Source organism: Mobula birostris, chromosome 12, assembly GCF_030028105.1.
Source record: "Mobula birostris isolate sMobBir1 chromosome 12, sMobBir1.hap1, whole genome shotgun sequence".
In the NCBI taxonomy this organism is placed as follows: domain Eukaryota; kingdom Metazoa; phylum Chordata; class Chondrichthyes; order Myliobatiformes; family Myliobatidae; genus Mobula; species Mobula birostris.
This window is the reverse complement of record NC_092381.1, coordinates 73,718,491-73,742,985: the sequence shown is the minus strand read 5'-3', so window position 1 is coordinate 73,742,985 and position 24,495 is coordinate 73,718,491. Positions and strand designations below refer to the sequence as shown.

Genomic DNA, 24,495 nt, shown 5'->3' with positions numbered 1-24,495 from the left:
TCACTCAGCTCTTTTAGAAATGCAACAACACTAGGCATATTCATATAACACAGAAATGATCTCTTGCCCACTATGTCTATGACAACCTTTTTGCCCATCTGTACTAATCCCAATTGCCCTCATTAAGGCTGTTTCCTTCTTGGCCATGCTTATTTAAGTGCCTGTCTAACTGATAGTATCCATGACCTCTCACAGGCATTTTTCCCAGTCATGCTTGAATGTGGGAGAGAGTTGAAGATGGTTTATCTTCTTGCTACAGTTTGGACGTTTAATTCCATGGAGTTGAAATAAAAGGTGTTCAATTTCAATGCAAATATATTTTCCATTCAGTTGGCCCTAGTTTGAACCTTGTGGGTCACACTTCACTATTCATGTTGTCAATAGCATGTAAGAAAATTTCCTGTTTCTGAAATCCCAGATATCATTGAATTGTTCAGCATCTCATGACGTTGTTCTACACTACCTGAAATGGTACAGTTATCATATGGAGCCTTTCCATTACTTTTGTCACAATTTCCTGAACTTCTGTTGAGCTCTACAGTTCCTTTCTTCAAAAGCCCCGGATGCTATGTTTCTTCCTTGATGAATACTGTGGACAGAATATCAAAGTGAGACATTTCGCGTGCATGGCTTTGGGAAAAATATGGTTACTTGGCATGCCTTACTTATTACGTTTTTCACAATCTCCATTTTGCCCTTCCTTTACAAAAGAGGTTTATCTGCAGATAAACCAAGGGGACTTTTGAAAATTGACAGTCCTGACTGAATTTGAGATTTGTCTTGTTTTAAGCACACTATATAATTATATTTACTCCACATGTAATTTGCAGCTCAGCTCATCTTTTTATAAGTTTTTCCCAAATAAATGTTAAAAGTCCATGGATAGTTCATCCTGGTAACTGCAGAGTGCTGTTCATTCACAGCTGACAGAACCAGATGGAACCTTTTAATACTTTTCCTGCATGTCCCATGTTTGTTAGATGAGATTTTCCAAAGAGTGTGAAATTGAGTAGAGACCATTTCTTTCTGAGCATTTGCTTTCTAATTCTGCACTTAATTTAAAACAAAATTACGGTTCTCCTGTGTTAATGTTTTGTTCAAGTTATGCATGAAAATGATTTGAAAGTGAGTGTGAGCAGGAATCAGTAGAATTAATTAATGACTGCAGACAGAAATAAAGGAGGAACTGCATTTCACTGCCGAACTTCACTGCAAACATAGTAATTGGAACAAAGGCTGATGTCTTCATTGGTTGTGTTACCACCCCATAAGCCTTGCTTTCTATCTAATCCCGAGTTGTCTGCCTCATGCTTTTTTGTTTCCTATTCCCTTCCCATTTTAATTATGTATATTAATTGAATTTCTGCATTGTACATTGAAGGATATGGAGCCATAGTAACAATCTTGACAGTAAATCTTGGGGAATTCATTTTGCACAGGAAATCTTACCTATTCTGTCTCATTGGTTCTTGCTTTGTTAATCGTGCAATGAGCTAACCTTATTTATAGTTGTTGACAAGGCTCTGTTTCTGAGTGCAAATGTGGTGACATGCTGAAACCGTGTACCTGCCATCTGCTGCTGAACAGATTGCAGGTCAAATGAATCTTGAAAATCATAAAGGCACAGAATCGGAAGGATAGTAAAATTATGACAAGAATTTCAGATCTGCTACAGTAAAACAGACTTCCATAAATGTTTTATTAAGCCAGATGATGCAAATGATGTATTATGAACAAAACATCATTTGGTAAGATCATGTTGAAATTTTGTGCATTTTGAGTAACTGCAATCTGGCTTAAGAGGCATTTGTTATGGATATTTCAGAACTACCATGAGTTTAAGACTGAATGAATGTTCTACAGGGCACGATGTGGCATACTAATTGTACATGCCCAGAAGGAAATTGCCCCATATTTGATCTTGAGTTATGTTGTATAGTGAAAATGAGGTGAAGTATGCCCATTAAGCTATTTTAAAAATGTACAGTCAGCTTTACTCAACTTCCTTATACCCCCACCAGTCCTTTTTTTTAAAACCCAAAATGTATACAAATCCTTTTTGAACCCAATATGTATACAAAACTTTTTAAACCAGAAAGGAATGTTTCCAGTCCTTTTTCGATAAAACGACTATCGCTCAAAAAGCAAATATTGAAATACACAGTTGTACAAAATCATAGTATTAAAACAAGATAAAACAAATTTTAGGATTCTGACCAGTTTATTAACTGGTCTCAGTAATAAATCGTTTCTGTCCAATGTAGTATTCATTATTAATATCATAACATTGCAGCAAAATTTAAATCTTTTCGGTCTTAATAATGTTTTATTAAATCATTTGGTAACAATTTCTTGTGATGAATTACAATTATTCATGCATCAAAATAAAACCAGCAGCTGTGCATTAATAGTGGCATTGTAAAAGAATAGAGTTCCAATATTTTTGAATTCTGTATTGTCTTTGAGAGGGAGGGGTAGGGTGGGGAGAGAGTGAGTGAGCAGAGTAAAACATGTGTGTTTGGGTTGGAGAGTTCAGTTAAGGTAATAGAGTGGGGGGATGTAATGGGTCTAGTAGTAGGTTGGGGTACATCATTGATGGAGGGCAGAATGGAACAGTGCAAGACAGAAGAACTTCTCTTGCCCCTCTCTCCCTCCCACTGCTCTCACACACCCTCCACACGGTCTGCATCACTCGCCCTCACTCCCGCTGCCCTCTCATTCTCCCTCCCTCCAAACTCTCACTCCCCACACCAGCCAGCTCTCTCTTTCTTGCCCCGTACCCCCGGACCTCTTTCTCTCCATCCAAGCCCTCTCCCTTATACACTCATCACTATCTCATTTCTGCCACACTCCCAGTCCTCCTCCTCCTTCACCCCTCCCCCACAGGACCCTCTCATTCTCCCCCAAACCCCAAGCCTTCTTTCTTTCTTCCTCCACTCCATGGTTCTCTCTAATTCTCTTTCTCTTCCTCCTATCTCTTCAGTTTTATCATACTACTTCTGGTGTTCTTTTGTCAGTCACCTTCAAATACCTGTCTGTGTACTTTGTCAACAAGACTTCCTGCAGAGCAAAACCCAACAGCATGAATGGCAGTGATGCTTCACTACCAGATGAGCTCAACTCCTCTATGCCTGCTTTGAAAGGGACCATATAACTACAGCTGTTAATATCCCTGCTGCACCCTGTGATCTCTGTCTTGGAGGCCAATGTCAGGCTGTCTTTAAGGAGGATGAACCCTCGTAAGGCAGCAGGCCCCGATGGAGTAGCTGGTAAGGCTCTGAAAACTTGTGCCAACCAACTGGCAGGAATATTCAAGAACATTTTCAACCTCTCACTGCTGCAGATGGAAGTTCCCACCTGCTTCAAAAGGCGACAATTATACCAGTGCCTAAGAAGAATAATGTGAGCTGCCTTAATGACTATTGTCCAGTAGCACTCACATCTATGGTGATGAAATGTTTAGAGAGGTTGGTCATGGCTAGAATAAACTCCTGCCTCAGGAAGGATCTGGATCCACTGCAATTTGCCTAACACCACAGTAGGTCTATGGCAGACACAATCTCAATAGCTCTTCACGCAGCCTTAGATCACCTGGACAATGTCAAGAAGCTGTTCAGTTTCTATAGCTCAGCGTCTAATACCATCATTCCTACAGTCCTGATCGATAAGCTACAGAACCTGGGCCTCTGTACCTCCCTCTGCAAATGGATCTTCGACTTCCTAACCAAAAGACCACAGTCTGGTGCGGATTGGTGATAATATCTCCTCCTCGCTGTAATATCTTGCTAAAATTGAATTGGGTTTCAGTGGGTTGTTTATAGAAGAGAAAGATTGTGTTCTTCCTATGATTTGCTTGAACTCATAGCACTGGAGTATAATGTAGCATTAATTGATGGTGTCACATTGATAGAAGACTGTTCCTAAGATACTGTCTTAAATTACCATGCATTTATCTGACTGATTTATGATTGAGTGTGCGGGAAGTACTGGATGTTATGGGGATGATGAAAATGCTTTTCAGGATCAAAGTTGCCTTGCAGTACAATCAGAGTGGAGTTCTCTTCAGGGAAGCCTGACATGGGGCTCTAGTTGCTGAAGTTTGGACTTGGTGGCTCTTCACCCTCTTCATATTCCTTTTCTTCCAGCTTCTGATCATTCTGGTGTTGGGTTTTGCCCTGGTGCTTTAACTGTCTTGTCAGCTGGACCTTCCCTTTCTCCCCAAGGAGGCAATGGCTGAGCATGTCTGATGGGCTAGTTATGAAGATGTGACTCTATGGAGACTTTGGCTGCTGAGTACAATAAGACACAGCTCGATAGTCACTTTGACTGAACTGCTAGTAATAGTGTGGCTGTGAGTGTAGCACTGGTCAGGTGGTGTGTATGGAGCTGTAAACAGTCATATGAGCAAGGGATAACTTTTGCCCAGCACAATCCAATCTTTTGGCCTCCTGAAGGACGAAAGTACATCATTTCTATGTATTCGCCCAGGACCAAATTTTCTACCATATGTTAACCCTTTCATTCCCAGGATCATCTTCATGGGTTTTTCGAGATAAAGAAGGAGGTAAAGTCAGGTCTCTTAAACAACATTAATGTGGATACATCATCAGAGCCTGATGGAAGTTACCTCAGATTATTGAAAGGCAACAGGTGAGATTGCTGGGGCTTCGACCAATATCTTTGTCTTCCCTAGCCACAGACCTGGTCCCGGAGGACTAGTGAGTAGCTAATGTTGTTCCGTTATTCAAGATGGGAAACAGGGATAATCCTGGAAACTATAGACTGGTGAGTTTCACATCAGTGGTAGGAAAGTTACTGGAGAGGATTCTCAGGTATAGGATTTATGAGCAATTGCAAAATTATGGCCTAATTAACGGTACTCAGCATAGCCTTTGTGTGGGGTCAGCCATGTCTTACGAACTTGATTGAATTTTTTGAGGAGGTAACAAATGTGATTGATGAGGATGAATTTGTGGATGCTGTCTATATGGATTTCAGTAAGGCATTTGAGAAGGTCCCACCCAGGAGACTTGTCCGGAAGATTAAGATGCATGGGATCCATAGTGAATTGGCACAGGAATGGTCCTAGGAATGAAAGGGTTAACATACGAGGAGCATTAGATGGGTCTGGGCCTGTACTCACACAAGTTTAGAAGGATTGGGTGTGGCATAAGGGAAGATTTTCTTAGAAACTTATGGAACATTGAAAGGCCTTGATAGAGTAGATGAGGAGAGGGAAACTGTAGGGCCAGAGGACACAGGCTCAGAAAGGACGTCCTTTAGAACAGAGATGAGGAAGAGTTCCTTTAGCCAGAGGGTGGTGAATCTGTGGAATTCATTGCCACAGATGGATATGGAGGCCAAGGCATTGGATGTATTTAAAGCAGAGGTTGTTGATAAGTTTTTGATTGGCAAAGGCATCAAAAGTTACAGGGAGCAGGCAGGAGAATGGGGTTGAGAGGGAAAATAAACCAGCCATGATAGAATGACAGAGCAAACTCAAGGAACCAAATGACCTAATTCTTCTCTGGTGTTTTATGGTCTTAAAGTCTAAATCATTTTAAATATATTTTGTCAGAGGTGCAATGCATTTTATTACTGTATTTTAATATCTGTCTTAACAAATGCGCAATTCTTCTCTTACACCTTATAAAATAATTATATGTATTATACATAAATCTCCTGTTTGAAACATTTTAGATTGCATTTGAAATTTAAGATTTAACATTTTACATTTAAGTTTATAATGTGCTTTAAGTGGAAACTAACCACTCATATAAGTAATTCAGAAGTATTATTTCAAAAGAGCTGCTTTAAAGTTATGGCAAGTCTATATAAACTGGGATGAGTTCTACAACTTGACAAGTCTGTGGAAATTAGATACAAAAAGGCAACTTTTTTTTAAAGAATTAGATGTACTCTATAGTCCAATGTTGACAAAAGAAACAGCAGATGCCTAAAGTAGGAGTTGTATTAGTAATGTGGTCTACTCTAGACTATATTCAGTCATTTCTCCCTCCTGATACTCCTGTCATTAACAGATATTGTTAACATATTTCACACATATGCCGGTGATATTAAATCTGATTCTGATTCTGAATTCAGGATTTTTTCCCTATCTCCATTTTGTTATTCCAAGCTTGTAACATTTTTTAGAATAACACATATGAAGCCAAAATGTTTTTTTTTGGAGAAAGGTAGTTGTACTGATTTTGACTCTCTGGAGCTGAACATTTGCATGTATCTGTGAATCTGTAAAAATAATTCCTGTTTATGAATGTTGACATTATTTCCTTTAAAAGGAAAGAGCTGATTACACTTGGCTACCCCTCGCTAGAGGAATGAACTGTATTACTAAGTCTCAACTGGCTTTTGAGTGATGTCATCTGATTCTCTATATGAAAGGACCCTTGGAAATTCATTCATTCTCTCAATATTCAGTGTCTGTGCACAGAACAATTGTTCGGCCGATTCATTGATTAAATAGAAAAGTTGGGAAGTGTTTTAATTAGTTTAGTAACCTGTTACCATCTTGGGAAATGTTAAAGTGTTTTAATTGTAGGTGAATGACTGATTCTTCAGTTATCTCTTGATGTTTGAGGATCTTATGCTTAGATGATGTTTGTGATGAACAAAAGCCAAACCAAGTATTTCATATTCCCCCAGTGGGCAGTGGATGTGCTTTAACAGGGAAAGGCAGCTGTTCCTATATAAAATGTGTAATTTTTACATCTGTATCCTTCTGAGCTTTAATATTTATTTTTTCTTTGCAGAATAACTATCTGGTTTTCATGGCAGAGCTGTTTTGGTGGTTTGAGGTTGTGAAACCTCCTTTTGTACAGCCCAGATTGGTTTTTCAGTTAGAAGGTAAATATTACTGTTTGATGCTATGATATGTTGATGGTGTTTTCAGTTGTCATTTTCTGGAGATATTGTCTGATGCAAAGAATACTCAGTGGTAGAAATTTTCTTTTCAATCTTTTACTGTTTACCTGATGTGGTCATTCATGGCTTTGCCTGTTTTCTGTTGCCATCGAGATGTGTTGATCTTGGCTGTGGAAAAATAACACTGTCAAGCATTCCCAATTTAAATGCTTTTGTGTGACAGACCTATTAAAAGAATAAGGATAATGAAGATTCTCCCAATGTTACACAAGTAAACTATGCAGGGAGTTAACCCATGAACAAGATCCCCGCGAATCTAAGAGGAGATAATACCTTTATTGGTAACATAGAACAAACACACACGTTTACCATTTGTATATTTGTGCTTGCTGTAGAGACCCAAAAGCTCATCAGTCCTGAAGAAGTGTCTCGGCCTGAAACATTGAATGTTTACTCTTTTTTACATAGATGCTGCCTGACGTGCTGAGCTCCTCCAGCATTTTGTGTGTGTTACAAAAGCTCATCTTAGTACTATGTGATTGTTTCTGCTTTCTGATTGTTTCTGTATTAATTATTTAACTTTATTCCTAGCAGAACCACTTCACACAACAAGAAATAAACCTGCTGCTTTCCTGATATCAAATGCTACCAGAAAAAGCTTCTTGGAAACTTCTCCCAACTCTGAGTCTGATTGCAGGTAGAATTTTGCTGAATTATTTAAGAGCATATATTTCCAGCAGGAAATAAGTAAAGCTAATCTAATTTCAACCAGATTAAATTGCTTCAGCAGAGCTGTTAAATTAAATGATGTACACAGACTAATTTCTTAGTTTGTATATATAAACAAAGAAATTGAATTCCTGTAAGTGCTTCAAAAGATAAAATCCTTTACAAGTGAGCAAGATGACTTTTAAATTTTATTATTTTCCGTTTGTAGCTTCATTGAAATAATTTTGTCTTAAAGACCACATTTTTGGATTTCATCATGGCTGTTATGTGCAATATTTGGCTACAGCTCAACAATACTCAATAGGCAGGCATTAATTTTGTGATTGATGAGGTGTCACTGACCAATGTAATTGCGTCTGTATTGTAATGGACACACCATTCCTATTGACAGGGAAGATGCCTGCCAGTACACAAACCCATCAATATAAAACGGGAGTCTTAGACATCACAGTGAATGTTCTCAACCCCGATAAAACTATAATCACTAAAGTTAGTCCATTTTCAATGCATAATACTCCAAATATGTATGGTTCAGCATTGTGCAAAGTCAGACATCTTCGTGGCCATCAGATAAAGGTATGCAACTACAGTACAGATACAAGCTGCAATCTCATCTCTTTAGTTCGCACAAATGCAAATTTGAATCCATTGAATGGAATCTTAACATGATTTGACCCTCTGTAAATTTGTTCTTATAAAAAGTTGGGTGGTCTTTCAAGATAGCACAGTCACTCAGAGCTTAAAATATTATTTTGCAGTAACATAGCCTTGCAGTTGATTTTCATGCAGTACTAATGAGTTCAGCTCCTTTTTGGTCTTGGTTATAGCAGTGATTGAATTGGTAAGTTGTCAGGATGCCTTATTATTTAGTTAACTGACGGTTTTGTGAGACACAAAATTAGCAGACTGTAGAAAAAGTCTTCTGTTATATAATGAGTATAAATTACGCATTTATAATTCTGCTTGCAATGAATGTATTGGAAAAACTTGCTTCTACCTCAACAAATTCATAGTCTGACTAAAAAATTGCTTCTTTTCCAGCAAAGGGAGTCCAACATTTTTACCATCACAGCCACTTCTGCCTCTGCGGCATACTCAACACCGACCACATCCTTCAGATTCAGGTACAAAAATGTGTTGCATACTTTTGCAGTATCTAATTGAATTCCTTTTGTTGGGTTCCAAATCTATAGTACTATCAGTAAATGTGTTAAACTCCATATTTTACACTTCCAGCAGATGTAACTGGATTAGATCAGTGACAGGAATTGGGTTGCTTGATGCACCCTTAATTGGAGGCATGACTGAGGTTGAGGCGGAACAAGTGTTTTTTGAAAATTGGCAAAAATTCTTTTCATTTGTATATTTTGTCCCCAATTACAAAATCCAGAGCCCTTCACTGTTTTTTAAAATTTTTATTGAAGGAATGACACAATACAGAATACATAATGCATTACATTTTCCTCCATTTTGTTTTATATCTTACCCCTAAACAAAAATCCCCTCACCCACCCTCCCCCGAACATACCATGGCAGCTAATATATTTACAATACAACACTTCACAAATACGTACGGACATTTCACAGCCATACCCCCACATTCCTTCAAGACGAAGGCCCACACACATCCACAACGTGTCAGATGATCCAGAATACACTCATATTACAATGACCAACCACCCTATGAGGTAAACCAGGGGTCCCCAACCTTTCTTGCACCGCCGACCGGTTTAATATTGACAATATTCTTGCGGACCGGCTGACCGGGGGCGGGGGGGTGGGGGGTGTTCAAGTAGGGTCAAACTCATCTCAACATGTCTTTTACAGTTAGGGTAAAAAAACATGTCTTTTACAGTTAAGGGACAAAAGTATCAACATGTCTTTTGCAGTTAAGGGACAAAAGTAGCAGTCAAATCCTGGGACCCTTTACCCCAGGAAAGACTACTATGACCATGAAGCCTTGCGCATGGTACGCATGCGTGACGTGCGCATGTGATGTGCGCATGCGCATACATGCCGATTTTTTCCCCCCACAAATCAGTTTTGCCTTCATCTTCCCGACTATACTGTACATACATGATTTCTACTTTATATAGGCTGTGTATTTATCATATCATTCCTGCTTTTACTATATGTTAGTGTTATTTATTTTCGGTTTTATGTGTTATTTGGTATGATTTGGTGGGTTATTTTTTGGGTCTGGGAACACAAAAGTTTTTCCCATATAAATTAATGGTAATTGCTTCGCTTCACGCCATTTCGGCACGAAAGGTTTCATAGGAACGCTCTACCTTAGTGGGTGAAATACGGGACAAGGGTGGTCCCGTATGGGACAAACCAATTTAGCCCAGTATACGGGATGTCCCAGCAAATATGGGACAGTTGGCAACCCTATGTTCAAGTTCAACAGTGCGTGACAGGGAATGAAGAAAGGTGCAGCTGACTCGTATCATTTTCTCACAGCCCGGTAGCATATGCTTTGCGGCCCGGTGGTTCGGGACCGCTGAGGTAAACCATATGCACGTTAAAGCCCTTCGCTATTCTTGACTGATTCTTCAACTTGTCCTAAACTCTTATTTAATCTTTAATTTATATCAACATTTCCTCATTGTTTACTCTCCATTTGTCTCAAATCTCTCAGCTTCTGCCATTTTACTGACATGAGCCACCATCTTAACCTTCCCTAACACATCAATTTCTAGGGATAAAAGTAAAGTGGCAAAAATGGGTAGCATCTGCAGAGAGAGGGGTGGAAAGAGTTAATATTTTAGGTTGTGAAGGATCATTGACCTGAAATGTTGAGTCTGTTTCTCTTTCTGCAAATGTAGCCTAATCTGCTGAAAATTTCCAGGTTCTTTGATTTCACTTCAGATTTACAACATCTGTTTTCCTTTTTTGACTTTCTATTTCCTGGCATCTCCTCACTTCCCCCAGCAGATCTAGTGGAGTATTATGAATGATGTGAAATTTTTTGACATTCTAGAAATTACTAACTAACTAACTATATCACAACTCCCAGGATCACCATGTTGGCCAGCCATTGTAAGCAACAGTTGGCTCACTTTGTTATGGATGTTAAAGAGTCTTAAGCATCTGTTTCTGCTGCAGTTCAGATATCCCCACTGAAACTGATGAGTTCAAAGAGCAAATTTCACTGATTTTACTAACACTTGAATGCTAAGTAATTGATTTGTACCACTGTTTGCTTCGATTTAAATTTGATTTATAAAGTAAACTGGCCCATCTTTGCAGAATAATGCATAATGCTTTTTCATATTAAAGTATCATTCCAACTTGTTGTTTCTGGTCTCTGGAGTTTATATTTTTAATGGTATTCCTGAACAAACAATTTGTATCAATAGTAAGTATTGAAAATTATTTGCAAGGAAATATTTTAACCAGCTTGATGTTGTATTGTAAAATTTTCACTTCTTTTAATTCATTCTCTGAGACCATTTGGACTCTTCTGCAGGAAGAACTAAGTCTGAGATCTGCTTTATTTGCACAAGTGAAAATATATGGCTTATCCTCTTTACCAAGTCATTGTTGAAACATTGCTTTTTACTTCATTCTTCAACTCCCTGAAGTTCTTCAAATTCAGATGTACTTGATCATGTCTTTTGTACAAGTAAAGCATTGGCACTTATTGATTTTTTTTTTTTAAAAAGCCATCTGAGAACAATGTATGACACACAACCCTACTAATGGCTTATCCAATATTGCCACAGTATGATACAAGGAGAGGGAGAAACCATTCAGCCCATTTTGCCTTTCAGTTAGCTCATGGCTGAGCTATCCTTCAATCAGAACTCCAGAAATGAAACAAAATCTAGCAACATATCTATTTATATAACTACTTGACTATATATAGTAAAAGTCATGCCATGAAGATATAATCAGGATTAATGGTCATTGAGTCAGTGAGAGATAAAGTGCCTAGAAAAAAGCATTCCCCACCCTTGTAAGTTTTCATGTTTTATTGTTTCACAACATTGAATCACAGTGGATTTAATTTGGCTTTTTTTTGACACTGATGAACAACTGAAAAAGACTCTTTTGTCTCAGTGAAAATGGATCTCTACGAAGTGATCTAAATTAATTACAAAGATAAAACACAAAATAATTGATTGCATAAGTATTCACCCCTTCAAGTCAGTGTTGAGTAGACACACCATTGGCAGCCTTGAGTTTGTGTGGATAGGTCTCTATCAGCTTTGCACATCTGGACACTGCAATTTTTCCATATTCTTCTTTACAAAACTGCTTAAGCTCTGTCAGACTGCATGGGGATTATAAGTAACAGCCCTTTTCAAATCCAGTCACAAATTCTCAATTGGATTGAGGTCTGGACTCTGTCTTGGCCACTCCAGGACATTAACTTTGTTATTTTTCAGCCATTTCTCTGTCGCTTTGGCTTTATGCTTGGGGTCATTGTCTTGCTGGAAAACAGATCTTCTCCCTAGGTGCAGTGGTCTTGCAGACTGCATCAGTTTTCCTCCAGGATTTCCCTACATTCGTTTTATCCTGTACCTTCAAAAGCCTTCCGGTGCCTGCTGAAAAGTTGTTCTTTCTTGGACTAATAATAATATGGAAATAGTAGTTGTTCCAGAAGCCATTAAATTTTTGAGGTGCTATAGAGTCTTTCTCTGTTGATCTGTGTCAAAAAAGCCAAATTAAATCCACTGTGATTCAATGTTGTAAAGCAATAAAACATGAAAACTTCCGAGGGGGGGTGAATATTTTGATCAAATTAGGTCAAAGAGAAGGTTTTAATAGGGTGAAGAAATTATGTATGTAGTAATAAGAGAAACCTGACAAAGTATTTGCAGCAAATCACTAAAGGTGACTGAACAATTTGAAAAACTGTCTTGTTTTGGAAACAAAAGTGAATGAATCCTGGGATTTATTTATACAGTGCAAAAGCAAAAGTGTGTGCTAAACTTGCAATGGAGGATCTGTTAGTCTATGACAGAAGTATTGCATTGAGTTAAGGTCATGTGACACACCTACTCTAATTTGTGTCATTAGTGTTTCAACATAAGCTCAAGGAACTACAACTGCAATTAAGGCATAATGTTGAATTAAATGAGTTCAGATGACAAGCCTGACCAGTTTTAATGAAAGGTTGTTGACTTGAAATATTGTCTCAGATTCTGTCTTCACAGATGTTGCCTGCTCTTTTGAGTTCTTCCAGCATTTGTGTTTTTATACTGGAAAGGTCTGTGTGTTTGAGGGTACTTAAGATAATGGAGAATCAACAGCTCATATGTTCCTCTTGACGAATGGCCAAAGACACCTGATGGCTAGAGTCAGTGGAACATATTATTCTGTGCAAAACTGTCGGGCTGCTAGAAGGTGCCGATGTAAGGAGTCAGTGGGTTTGTATAGACGATTCAGCATGAGAATAAAAACTGGAAATAGGAGGCGTTAGGGAGCCAGAATTGAGGAGCGTCAGTGAGAAAGGTGATCGATTTGGTCACTCTGTGCTAACTTAATGGAACTTTTCTGGACAGAAGAAGGAACAGTATGATTGATTACAACAGCCTCGATTCAGAAGTATTAGAATCACAGAGGCTTGTAAATAAACTGGGATGAGTTAAGTCATGCAGAGGGAATTTGTATCCTACACAGAGATTCAGGAGGGATGTATTTTATATTAATATTTAATTTATTTTGGAATAAAATACAATGCATATTACAAAGGGCCTTAAGTTGTTCTTTTTTGGACTAATAATAATATGGAAATACTAGTTGTTCCATAAGCTGTTAAAGTTTTGAGGTACAATTTGGTATTTTTAACAGAAAGATCGAGATTCTGACATTGTCTATGAAAAAGGCATTGCACCTACAGTAACAATCTGATAATCAGCTTTTGTATTGTTTGAAAATCTTGATTGAGATCAGGCTTGCTTCGATCTGTTTCTCATACTTCCTTTAAATTCAATGGGACCCTGGTTTCCATGCTCCCTTTAAACACCTTAGTGGAAATTTATTACACTTCTGTGTAACATCTTAAGTAAATTAAAAATGTATTGCTGTAGTAATAGGATTTATATCTAATAATATAAGGCACTTGTCTTTCCAAGACTACCAAAGTCCTGAGGGTGTCGGATTATTTTCAATTCATAACTAAAGTTACTTAATTTTTTTCCTTTTAGGAAGCATGCGTCGATCTACCTCCATGTCTTATGTGGAGGGTTATGCTGGGACTTGGCCTGAAAAGAAACAAAGGTTAGTGACATTTTAAAAGGCGTTTTATTGAGGATTATCTTGTGTGAAATTGATCCAGTGGAGTCTTGACATGGTAGATGCAAAGACAGTATTTTGTGCTGTTGGAGAATCTGGAAGTACCGGTCATAGTCTAAAAATAAGGGATTGCCCATTTAAGACAGAGATGCCGCAATATTTTCCAAGGGTTATGAGGCCTTGAAACAATCTTCCTTAAAAAGTGGTGGAATCAGAGGCATGCCAGATACTTGATTTAAAAAAAGAAAATGAAAAGTTACCATGGGTAGATTGGATCAAAGTTGCCGGCAGCATTTGGATCAACTAGGATTGAGTGATGAACCAGATTTAAAGGACTAAGGGACTTTATCCATATGTTCATTTGGTTATCAATTTTTGATAGCAGCTCTGTAAAAACCTGGTTCGACCACACTTAAGGTATTATGTTATCTTCTGGTCTCCTCATTATATGAAAAATCTGGAAACTTTAGAAAGTGTGGAGAGGAGACTTATCAGGATGAAACCTGGATTAGAGAGCATACCTTATAAGGATAGGTTGACTGAGCAAGGGCTTTTCTCTTTGGAGAGAAAGAGAATGAGAGTTGACTTGATGTACAAGATGACAGGAGGCATAGATTGAGTGGACAGCCAGATATATTTTCCCAGGATGGAAATAGCTACTTAACTTTAAGGTGTTGGGAGGAAAGTGTGGGGGGATGTCAGAGGCAGATATTTTTTTCCACAGAAAGTGATAGGTGCATGAATATGCTGCGAGGGTGGTGGTAGAGGCAGATACAGTAGGGACATTTAGGAGGCTCTCAGGCAACTGGATGAAAGAAAAATGGAGCACTATGTGGGAGGGAAGGGTTGGATTGATCTTGGATTAGGGCTTAGACTGTATTGTTATATGATCAATTTCTTAAAATAAGAGTATTTAATATAAGGCCTTCTTCCTTCAACAGATCTTTTCCCCAAGCAGTGTCATTCAATATCTCCTTTGATACAGACAATGACATTGATTCTTCCACCAAAAATAACCTGGCGATCATTAGATCAATTAGTAATGACAGTCTAATGTCAAACATTAACAACACTCCCAAACATTCAGTTAGAAATGAATCTGTGCAGCCAATAAATGGACAGAGTAATGGAACAGAAGAAACTCATCTGTCTAATCACAGTCACGAGAAGCCAACTAAAGGCTCAGCCAAGGGGCCTGGCTCAGCAATGGACACTCTGCAAAGACGATTCATGCGGGATGCAGTATCAAATGGACCAAAGGAAAATTGCTTTGATGTCAGAGACTATGGTAATCACAATGGGCCACCTAGTATTGAAGAGGCTCTACAAATAATTCATGATGTAGACAAGCCTTATCTAGAACTTGAAAATGAGCAACTAGCTGATGGTTTTTTGCTACATGTTCAAAATGCTAATGATATTTCTGTGAAATCCAAAATGAATCAAACCTGCAGCTTAGATTCTATTACTGAGGTGAAGGGTGCTACAAGTCCCTTGACTGATAATACTGAGGTGGACACAGGGATCCATGTTCCGTCTGAGGATATTCAGGAAACGATTGATGAAGACTTTTCCTTGAGAGATTACACAGTTAGTATGGATTCAGACATGGAGGATACTTCCAAACTTCATGACTCTGATTTCAAGAGTGATGATCCTAACATTTTAATTTCAGGTTCAAACTGCTTAGCTATACAAGCTGAAAGTAGCATTTCTCCTGGTTCTGCTGTTAAAATGACCAGCTTTGCCGAACAAAAATTTAGGAAGTTGAACATTCCTGATGCCAGGTTGAGCAGCAGTAGTTCCCAAAAGACCACTCCAGAGAGTTCAGAGCTCTGCACACCAGGTGTGGTTTCCAATTGCCAGATACCTGAGATAAGTCCCAACAAGCTAACCAGAGATCCTGCTCAGCTGCTGGCATCTGAAATGATTCAACTTAAAATGAAACTTGAGGAGAAACGTCGAGCCATTGAAGCTCAAAAGAAGAAGGTTGAAGCTGTTTTCACAAGACAAAGGCAAAAAATGGGTAGGACAGCTTTTTTGAATGTAGTAAGAAAGAAGGGTGATGACATTTCTACAGTGAAAGAAGAACCTGTTGGTGAACAGGAAGACAGATCTGGGTCCAGTGAGGAGAAAGACTATTTAAAACCTGAAGCAATTAGAATGATGGGCAACTCTGCAAATGGTCAAAGAGAGGGTGTTCAGTCTTCAACTTTTACAGCTGGATCAGGAAAGCAAGTTGGCTGGAATTTAAATAGCCCCACAGAAGAAGCATTGGGTGATGTTGACATTGTGGAATATAACAGACTAATTGAGAAAATGAATACAGCTTTGCATGCCCTACAACAAGAGATGCAACGCTTGGCAAACCAGCAGGAATTAATAATGCAGATGAGAGAACAACAGCAACAACAACAAGCATGGGTAATTTCTCCTCCTCCTCCTCCTCAATCATCATCGCCACAAAAGCATGTAAGAGAGCTTCGGTCTTCTTCGCGGTCAACTGGGTCACAATCTCCTTCTCTTTCCTCTTCTGGTGAATCGCCTCGTTCTACTCAGCGATCTCCTCAAACTGTTCATAGAAGGTCTTCATACTCTCACGTTAAGAACTCAAAAACAAGGCCAAATGAGTTAAAGGTAACAGCATTAAATCGTGTACTCACACCCCCCTGTTCTGTTGACCGTCTTCCTCATCTCAGGAAGTTTGCCCTCAGCCAAACCCAGACTAGGTCATTCATTTTCCTAGGCGATGAAGAACCTGAGGACTCTTCAAAAGCAGCATGTGAAAAATCAACTAATGAGGTGGCAGTGCCACAGAAAGAGGAAGGTGAAGCGGCAAATGAAAAGCTTTTAAAAGCAGAGAAAGAGGATTATGAGCAGCCTGTAAAACCGGAAACTTCACAAGTGCCCATAGTGCCAAAAGAAAATTCTGAATCTCTTAAAGACTCTCCAACCAAAAGAAAACATCCTGTTGACCGGACAGTAAAGGCAAGCTTAATTGAAGTTTCCCTTTCTGAACTGAAGCTGTCAGAAGAAGAAGCAGAAGCAGATGAAGCAAATAATGGCGATGCTGAAAAGGAACACTGTGAGGAACAGAAATTGTGTTGTGGATTCTTCTTTAAAGTAAGTGACAAATAATTTTGCTTATTTAGATTAAATCGTATGAATTAATATTAACTGAAGCAAGTGAGGATTGATAGTTTTCCACATGTTTTTGACACTGATACAACTCCAACAGCAACTTCTTTAATCAAAGGTCAACTTATGTCTGAAGTTGCTGTGGTGTTTTGCATGAATAACAGTCCAATGTATTGGTTTTGTAATTTCAGTTACAATTACTTGTTTTTTGCAGACAGTGGCTGTCATAATTTCATTAAATATTGTCTATTTTTGGGGCTGCTTTCATCTGTAAAATCTCAATTCAATTCCACATGCTGTTGAAAATCTCATAGGGAATATTCTTCCCAATTTTCTACTTAATCGTTTTCTACTTAATGCTCCCTCACATCATCCACATCCTGTTTGATTTTTTGTTTGGTCAATACCTACATTATTTGTGCTGATCTTGAAAAGCGAAGGAGTACTCAAATCAATAAGAGCCTTGAGTTCAAATGCATAAGTTCATTATCTTCATTTAGCCCTTTACAACGTCTGTTGGAATTGATGAGGAGTTTCAGAATCCAAGATGGAAAAAAAAGACTTTTGCCCTAAGCTGATAAACTTAAGTACATGATTAGGGATTTCTCCAATTAATTACTTATTATTATTTTTTAAAATCTGGTAAAGAAACATTTCAACCCCCCTACGTTCTGAACAACCAATTCCATTCCCATTTCCTATCTTGCATTTATCTTGTATGTTTCTTTAAAACCAGTTACCTATTGAAATGATTGTTCTATTAATGTATGGTTAGTTGAACAATCATAAACAAATACAAATTAGATGGTCTACCTTTCTATGATCCAATATCCCAGCGATCACTTACTGAGGATGAACAATTATGTGCTTTTGAGTAATCTTTTCAAATAACTGTAAATTAACAACTGTCTTTTCTAATTAGAAGCAGCAGTCACTGTTCAAGATTAAAATGTAAAACAAAAACATGTTTTTGAAATGTTCTCAATACCATATTTATAGGGTGCAATTGCAAAGCTGCTCTAGTTTCATTAACAGTTTACTTGAATGGAGTAGATCCACCTATCACCACAGTTGGAACTAGAATTTGTCATGAAAAATTCGGGCTTAATCGCAAAACAGCAAAGCTATGTTTGCTCTAAATCACAAAAAAAAAATGACCAGGGTGAATAACTTGATTGGGAGTGGGCACCTTTGATTGTTTGCTTGTATTGAGAGAAGAATTTTAATTTACCAGTCCTTTCCCCACATTTTGGTCGCAATAGTTGAAGAATCAGGATTATGGCAAAGATTCCCTCAAGGCATTGTTACCATGCTGGTTTGAAATATATAAAAATGGAAAGTAACATTATCCTCAATAGACATGGAAAGCATCATAATTTACAGACGTGATCAGAAGTCATGATATCTATTAATTCATTACCAAATCTAATCCTTAATAGCAAAATGATCTTCAGAATCAGGTTTAATATCACTAGCATATGTCGTGAAATTTGTTGTTTTGCAGCAGTAGTACAGTGCAAGAAATAATAATTTACAAATTACAATCAGAAATATATATAAATTAAATTAAATAGTAGTGCTAAGAGCGAGCACAAAGAAAAGAAAATAGTGAGGTAGTGTACATGGGTACATTGTCCAGTCAGAAATCTGATGGTGGACGGGAAAGGAGCTTTTCCTAAAACATTGAGTGCACTTCTTCAAGCTCCTGTACCACATCCTTGATGGTAGCAATGAGAAGAGGGCATGTCCTGGGTGATGGGGATCCTTAATAATGGATGACATCCTTATGAGGCATTGCCTTTTGATGTCCTCAATGCCAGCAAGGCTAGTGCCCATTATGGACCTGGCTGAGTTTGCAATGTTCTGCAGCTTTTTCCTGATTCTGTGCATTGGCCCCTCCATACCACTCTTGAGCTGCAACCAGTTAGAATGCTCTCCTCAGTACAGAGATAGCAGTTTACAAGAGTCTTTGGTGCCATACCAAATCTCTTCAAATTCCAAATGAAATATTGTCATTCCTTCTTGTAATTGTATCAATATGTTGGGCCCAGGATAGATCTTCATTGTTTGTTTATTCTTATTGACATACAGCGTAGAGAAGACCCTTCGAGCCCTTCGAGCTACACCACCCAGCAATACCTGATTTGACCTGGCCTAATCATGAGACAATTTATAATGACCAATTCACCTACCAACTGGTGCGTCTTTGGACTGTGGAAGGAAACCGGAGCACCCAGAGGAAACCCTTGCAGTCATGGGGAGAACATATAAACTCTTTACAGACAGTAGCAGCAAATGAATATTGGTCGCTGGTACTGTAAAGTGTTGTGCTAACCTCTAGGTTATACTCAGGAACTTGACACGGTTCACCCTTTCTTGCTGATCCCTCCATGATGACTGTTGTGTGTTCCATTGACTTCCCCTTCCTGAAGTCCTCAATCATTTCCTTGGTCTTACTCTTGACGAGTACAAGGTTTTGTTTTGACTTCACTCAACTAACTGATCATCTCACCACAGTACTGCTCCTCATCACCATCTGAAATTCTGCTAACAATAATTCCGTTGTCAAATTTATAATGGTGTTTAAGCTATGCCTAGCCACACAGACATGGGTGTAGAGAGACTAGAGCAGTAGGCTAAGCACGTATCTGTGAGGTGCACTAGAGTTGATTCTATGACGAGGAGATGTTACTACTGATCCATAATGACTTGTCAAGGATCCAGTTGCAGAGAATAGTACAGGGGCCTGGGGTTTGGAGCTTGCTGAGTAGTGCTGTGGGTATGATGGTGCTGAATCTTCTCAGTTGAGCTGGTTTAAGTAGTTGTGGCATTAATCCCCACACTTTCAATTTTCAACCTGTCTTCTGGAACCATTGTGTAAAAGTTGAGATTTAACATGAAAAGATGACATTTACCATTAGAGGTTGAGGTACCTTATGTTTTTGTGCGATACCCATACTGTGTTCTGGTAAACCTGTTTCTTCCACAATCAAATAGTATGAACTTCATCTGTTTAAGTGAAATGGAAACTAAATATCATGAATTCCTCATGAAACACTCTTTTTGAAGGATGATCAGAAAGCTGAGGAAATTGCAATGAAACGAGCCGCGCTCTTGGAGAAACGTATGAGGAGGGAGAAGGAAAAACAGATCAGACAACAGCAGTTAGAAGCAGAGATGGAAGAGAAGAAGGAAGAAGCGAGGTATTGCATAGTCATAGATTTAACATGTAAATATTAATAAAATAGATTTAAATGTAAATGTTTTATCACTGTGTTTGATTTGCAGAACAATAGTAGAATGTGATTATGTTAGTTTTATTTTGGAGACAAGTGAGTACTGTTACATGTGAGTGTATGTGTGTATGTGTCCTTTAGGTCTTCCCAAGCCATGAGTTACTATATCACTGAGCCCACATTTGGCCAGTCATTGTTGGCTCCACATCCGTCAACCCCCTGTCACACTAATATCTCCCTTAATGTCAGGCTTGATAATCGAATATTTATTTATTTAGAGATACAGCGCGAAACAGTCTTTATCAGTGCAATGAGCTGTGTTGCACAGCAACTCACCTATTTAATCCTAGCCTAATCACAGGACAATTTGTAATGACCAATTAAGCTACTGACCAGTCTGTCTTTGGACTGTAGGAGGAAAGTGGAGCACCCAGAGAAAACCCACACATTCACTGGGAGAATGTACTAACTCCTTATAGACAGCGTCGAAATTTAACTCCAAACTCCGACGCCCGTGCTGCAATAGCACTGTGCTAATTGCTAGTTTCTCCTGGGCAAGAAGTCACTGTGTTATTTCATAATAATACAATAATTTCTTGCCTGAGAGAATGCTGAAAATAAATTAGAGGAATTGCTTATTAAACTATAAAACTGTAGAAGTCATTCAAATTTGTAGAATCCTGCGAACAATACAAACTGATAAAAAAAATTTTTAAAGAAATTCAAGGGCATTATTTCTTTTGGATCCATTAGCAGGTTGATTACTCTGCTACCAACTGATTTAACTGTATGATGGGCTGTGTTTGTAACAATGATTACATTATTTATGTCCATTGCAGCTCTGATCAAGTGGATCTAATTTCCACAATATCATAGCTTTTGTTTCTATGATTCAAATATATTGAATGCAATGGAAGAACTAGGCAGCAGCAGACCATTTCATGAAATTTTGACCCACCTTTAACAACTGACTGTGCTGTTTACGTCACCTCAATGGTAATAGTCCTCCGGGCGCTCCTTACGTCATCCAGGGTCAAAGCTGATCTTCTCTTGAGTAGTAAAAGATTGGTGTACTTCTGGAAATAGCATCTTTGGTGTGAAATATTAAAAGAAAGTTTAATCTTATTTCTTGGGTATAATATCTGATGGCAGTTTCATTGGAGTGTTCAGAAAATACATTTTTTAAATGCTCACTGTAAGTATTGCTGACTTGCTGCATCTATATTGGCTGCTGTGGTTCCTTGTTTGATGAGTTGCCTCAATTCAGAAGTATGTCATCGACTGTGAAGCACTTTGAAGTTTAAGGTTGTGAAGAGAATGCTGACAAATGTGAGTGTTTTGTATCTTGAACATTCCACAGACTCAAAGCTGAAGAAGAACGACAAAGGAAGGAAGACGAAAGGTCACGCAGAGAATTCATCAAACAAGAATATCTAAGGAAAAAGCAGTTGAAACTGATGAAGGACATGGATAATGTGATAAAACCTCGTCCTACTAGTCTGAAACTGAAGAAAGCTCGGCCGAGATCTTTTCGAGAGGATCCATCAAGTCCACGAACACCTGTTAGGTCATCAGCAGGTAACTAATAGCTTTCATTTTTAAGGACCTTCTTCCATTGGAGATGGAGTCAATTATTCGTAAATCATTTTTAGAGTTTATTAATGTCATTGAGTGCAACTGCCAATGTAGAAAGATAACAGGTTACGCAAAAGAGGCCATACATCAGCGGAAGACCCATTAGTGTCCTGGAGTGAAAAGGTGGGTGTGATGATGGGTTTTGCTTTCAGATTCTCACCGTCTCCCACCCTCTGTCTTACCCCATCCCTGTGTAAATGAAAATTACGTTAAAACTTGTTATACGTTCTTTCCTGGTTCAGCTTCAGGTATTCGCAAACAAAGTTCAAGACCACAAGAAAACAATTTGTTAGAATTAGCACAAATGTAATTCAGGAAGAAAAAAACAAATGTCTACAGTAGTAGCAGTACAGAAATCAAAATAATACTTATCATTCACTAAGAAAGCTGATTTGGAAGGGGCCATGGATCTGACAACCTCACACACAGCCTAAACACAAAATAATCTGCAGATGCTGGGGTCAAAGCAACACTCACAACACGCTGGAGGAACTCAGCAGGTCGGGCAGCATCCGTGGAAAAGATTGGTCGACATTTCGGGCCGGAACCCTTCGTCAGGACTGTAGAGGGAAGGGGCAGAGGCCCTATAAAGAAGGTGGGGGGAGGGTGGGAAGGAGAAGGCTGGTAGGTTCCAAGTGAAAAACCAGTAAGGGGAAAGAAAAGGGGTGGGGGAGGGAAGGCAGGGAGGTGAGAGGCAGGAAAGGTGAAGAAAGAATAGGGGAAAACACAATGGGTAGTAGAAGGAGGCGGAACCATGAGGGAGGTGATAGGCAGCTGGGGGAGGGGACAGTGACATAGAGATGGGGGAAGGGAGGGGGAGGGAATTACTGGAAGTTGGAGAATTCTATGTTCATACCAAGGGGCTGGAGACTACCTAGATGGTATATGAGGAGTTGCTCCTCCAACCTGAGCTTAGCCTCATCATGGCAGTAGAGGAGCGGAGGTGCTCGACAAAGGACTGTTTGGGGCCCTGAATGGTGGCAAGAGAGGAGGTGTAGGGACAGGTGTAGCACTCAGGGCCCCAAACAGTCCTTCCAGGTGAGGCAACATTTCACTTGTGAGTCTGTTGGGGTCATCTATTGCATCCAGTGATCCCGGTGCGGCCTCCTCTACATCGGTGAAACCCGACGCAGATTGGGGGACCGCTTCGTCGAGCACCTCTGCTCCATCCGCCACAACAGACAGGATCTCCCAGTAGCCACCCACTTCAACTCTGCTTCCCATTCCCATTCAGATATGTTCATACATGGCCTCCTCTACTGCCATGATGAGGCTAAACTCAGGTTGGAGGAACAACACCTCATATATCGTCTAGGTAGTCTCCAGCCCCTTGGTATGAACATAGAATTCTCCAACTTCTGGTAATTCCCTCCCCCTCCTTTCCCCTATCCCTATTCCACTCTGCCACCTCCCCCAGCTGCCTACCACCTCCCTCATGGTTCCGTCTCCTTCTACTACCCATTGTGTTTTCCCCTATTCTTTCTTCACCTTTCCTGCCTATCACCTCCCTGCCTCCCCTCCCCCACCCCTTTATCTTTCCCCTTACTGGTTTTTCACCTGGAACCTACCAGCCTTCTCCTTCCCACCCTCCCCCCACCTTCTTTATAGGGTCTCTGCCCCTTCCCTCTACAGTCCTGATGAAGGGTTCCAGCCCGAAATGTCGACCAATCTTTTCCACGGATGCTGCCCGACCTGCTGAATTCCTCCAGCATGTTGTGAATGTTGCTCACACACAGCCTGTTTTTTTTTCTTTCTTTCTCTGTCTGTCTCTCTCACTGTCTCTGTCTAACTGACTCAACATACTCTGACTCTTGACGCACTGTTATTAGCCATCAGCCATGACCTAGCCTAGGAGAAAAGTCTCTTCACCCTTGCACCAAGAAGGTGCCCTTTATGCCCCTTCAAAACCCCTCACACTGGTACTTTTTCATGCATTTGGTACCTGCACCTTCACAATGACCTCACCTTCCCCTGAAAAAGCATGTTTTTCACCATTTTCCACTGTTATGGCTATAGACTTGTACTCCCTTAACTTTCTCAAAACATCGCTTTGGACTGGTTCTCTTGTACTTTCTCAATCCCACTCCAAGCTAACACTGTTTTGTCTTACAGTCTTCCATTTTATTTTAGCATATAACAAGGAGGAACCACATTAAGTTTTTCCTTACACCCTGCCCCTCAGACAATGCTCTTTCACAGAAACAAGTGAATAGTACTTTAAAGAAGTAAATTTGCTGCTTAGCTGTTTTATATTCGTGTTGACTCATGTGCTCACTCTTTTCTAGTGTCCTGCCTGTCTTTGGCATCACTGAACACAACAGACGCTGACAGTGTACATTCAGGAAAAAAATCTCCCAGGTAAGAATAGTCATACTAGGCACTTAATTCTTTAGCATTAAGACAATTGCTTGCTTTCATATTTGGGGAACAGATTTTAGTAGCTCTGAGAAAATGGGTCGCATGTCCTAATTTGCCCACTTGTGGCTTGGTATTTAATTTTGTTTGATTGAGGCTCTTGTAAGGGTTCTTAGGACTCTTTCACAATGCTAACATCACTAAAAATAGATTTATTTGATCAGGTATTACATTGTTACTATTTAAAACATTACATTAAAATATTAACCTA

General features: G+C 39.2%; 1 protein-coding gene across 2 annotated transcripts in view; it reads left to right on the top strand.

Annotated features, from left to right (window-relative positions):
• Positions 1 to 24,495, top strand: part of camsap2a (calmodulin regulated spectrin-associated protein family, member 2a) — a 180,610-nt gene that overhangs the window by 143,052 nt on the left and 13,063 nt on the right. The window contains exons 7-14 of one of the 2 annotated variants that reach the window (XM_072274141.1): positions 6,774 to 6,867; positions 7,480 to 7,582; positions 8,656 to 8,738; positions 13,773 to 13,845; positions 14,802 to 16,983; positions 20,068 to 20,201; positions 21,595 to 21,812; positions 24,155 to 24,227. In XM_072274141.1, the coding sequence (XP_072130242.1) occupies positions 6,774 to 6,867; positions 7,480 to 7,582; positions 8,656 to 8,738; positions 13,773 to 13,845; positions 14,802 to 16,983; positions 20,068 to 20,201; positions 21,595 to 21,812; positions 24,155 to 24,227 (2,960 nt within the window). Of the gene's footprint in view, positions 1 to 6,773; positions 6,868 to 7,476; positions 7,583 to 8,655; positions 8,739 to 13,772; positions 13,846 to 14,801; positions 16,984 to 20,067; positions 20,202 to 21,594; positions 21,813 to 24,154; positions 24,228 to 24,495 lie in introns of both variants that reach the window. The other variant, XM_072274140.1, reaches the window with a different exon arrangement.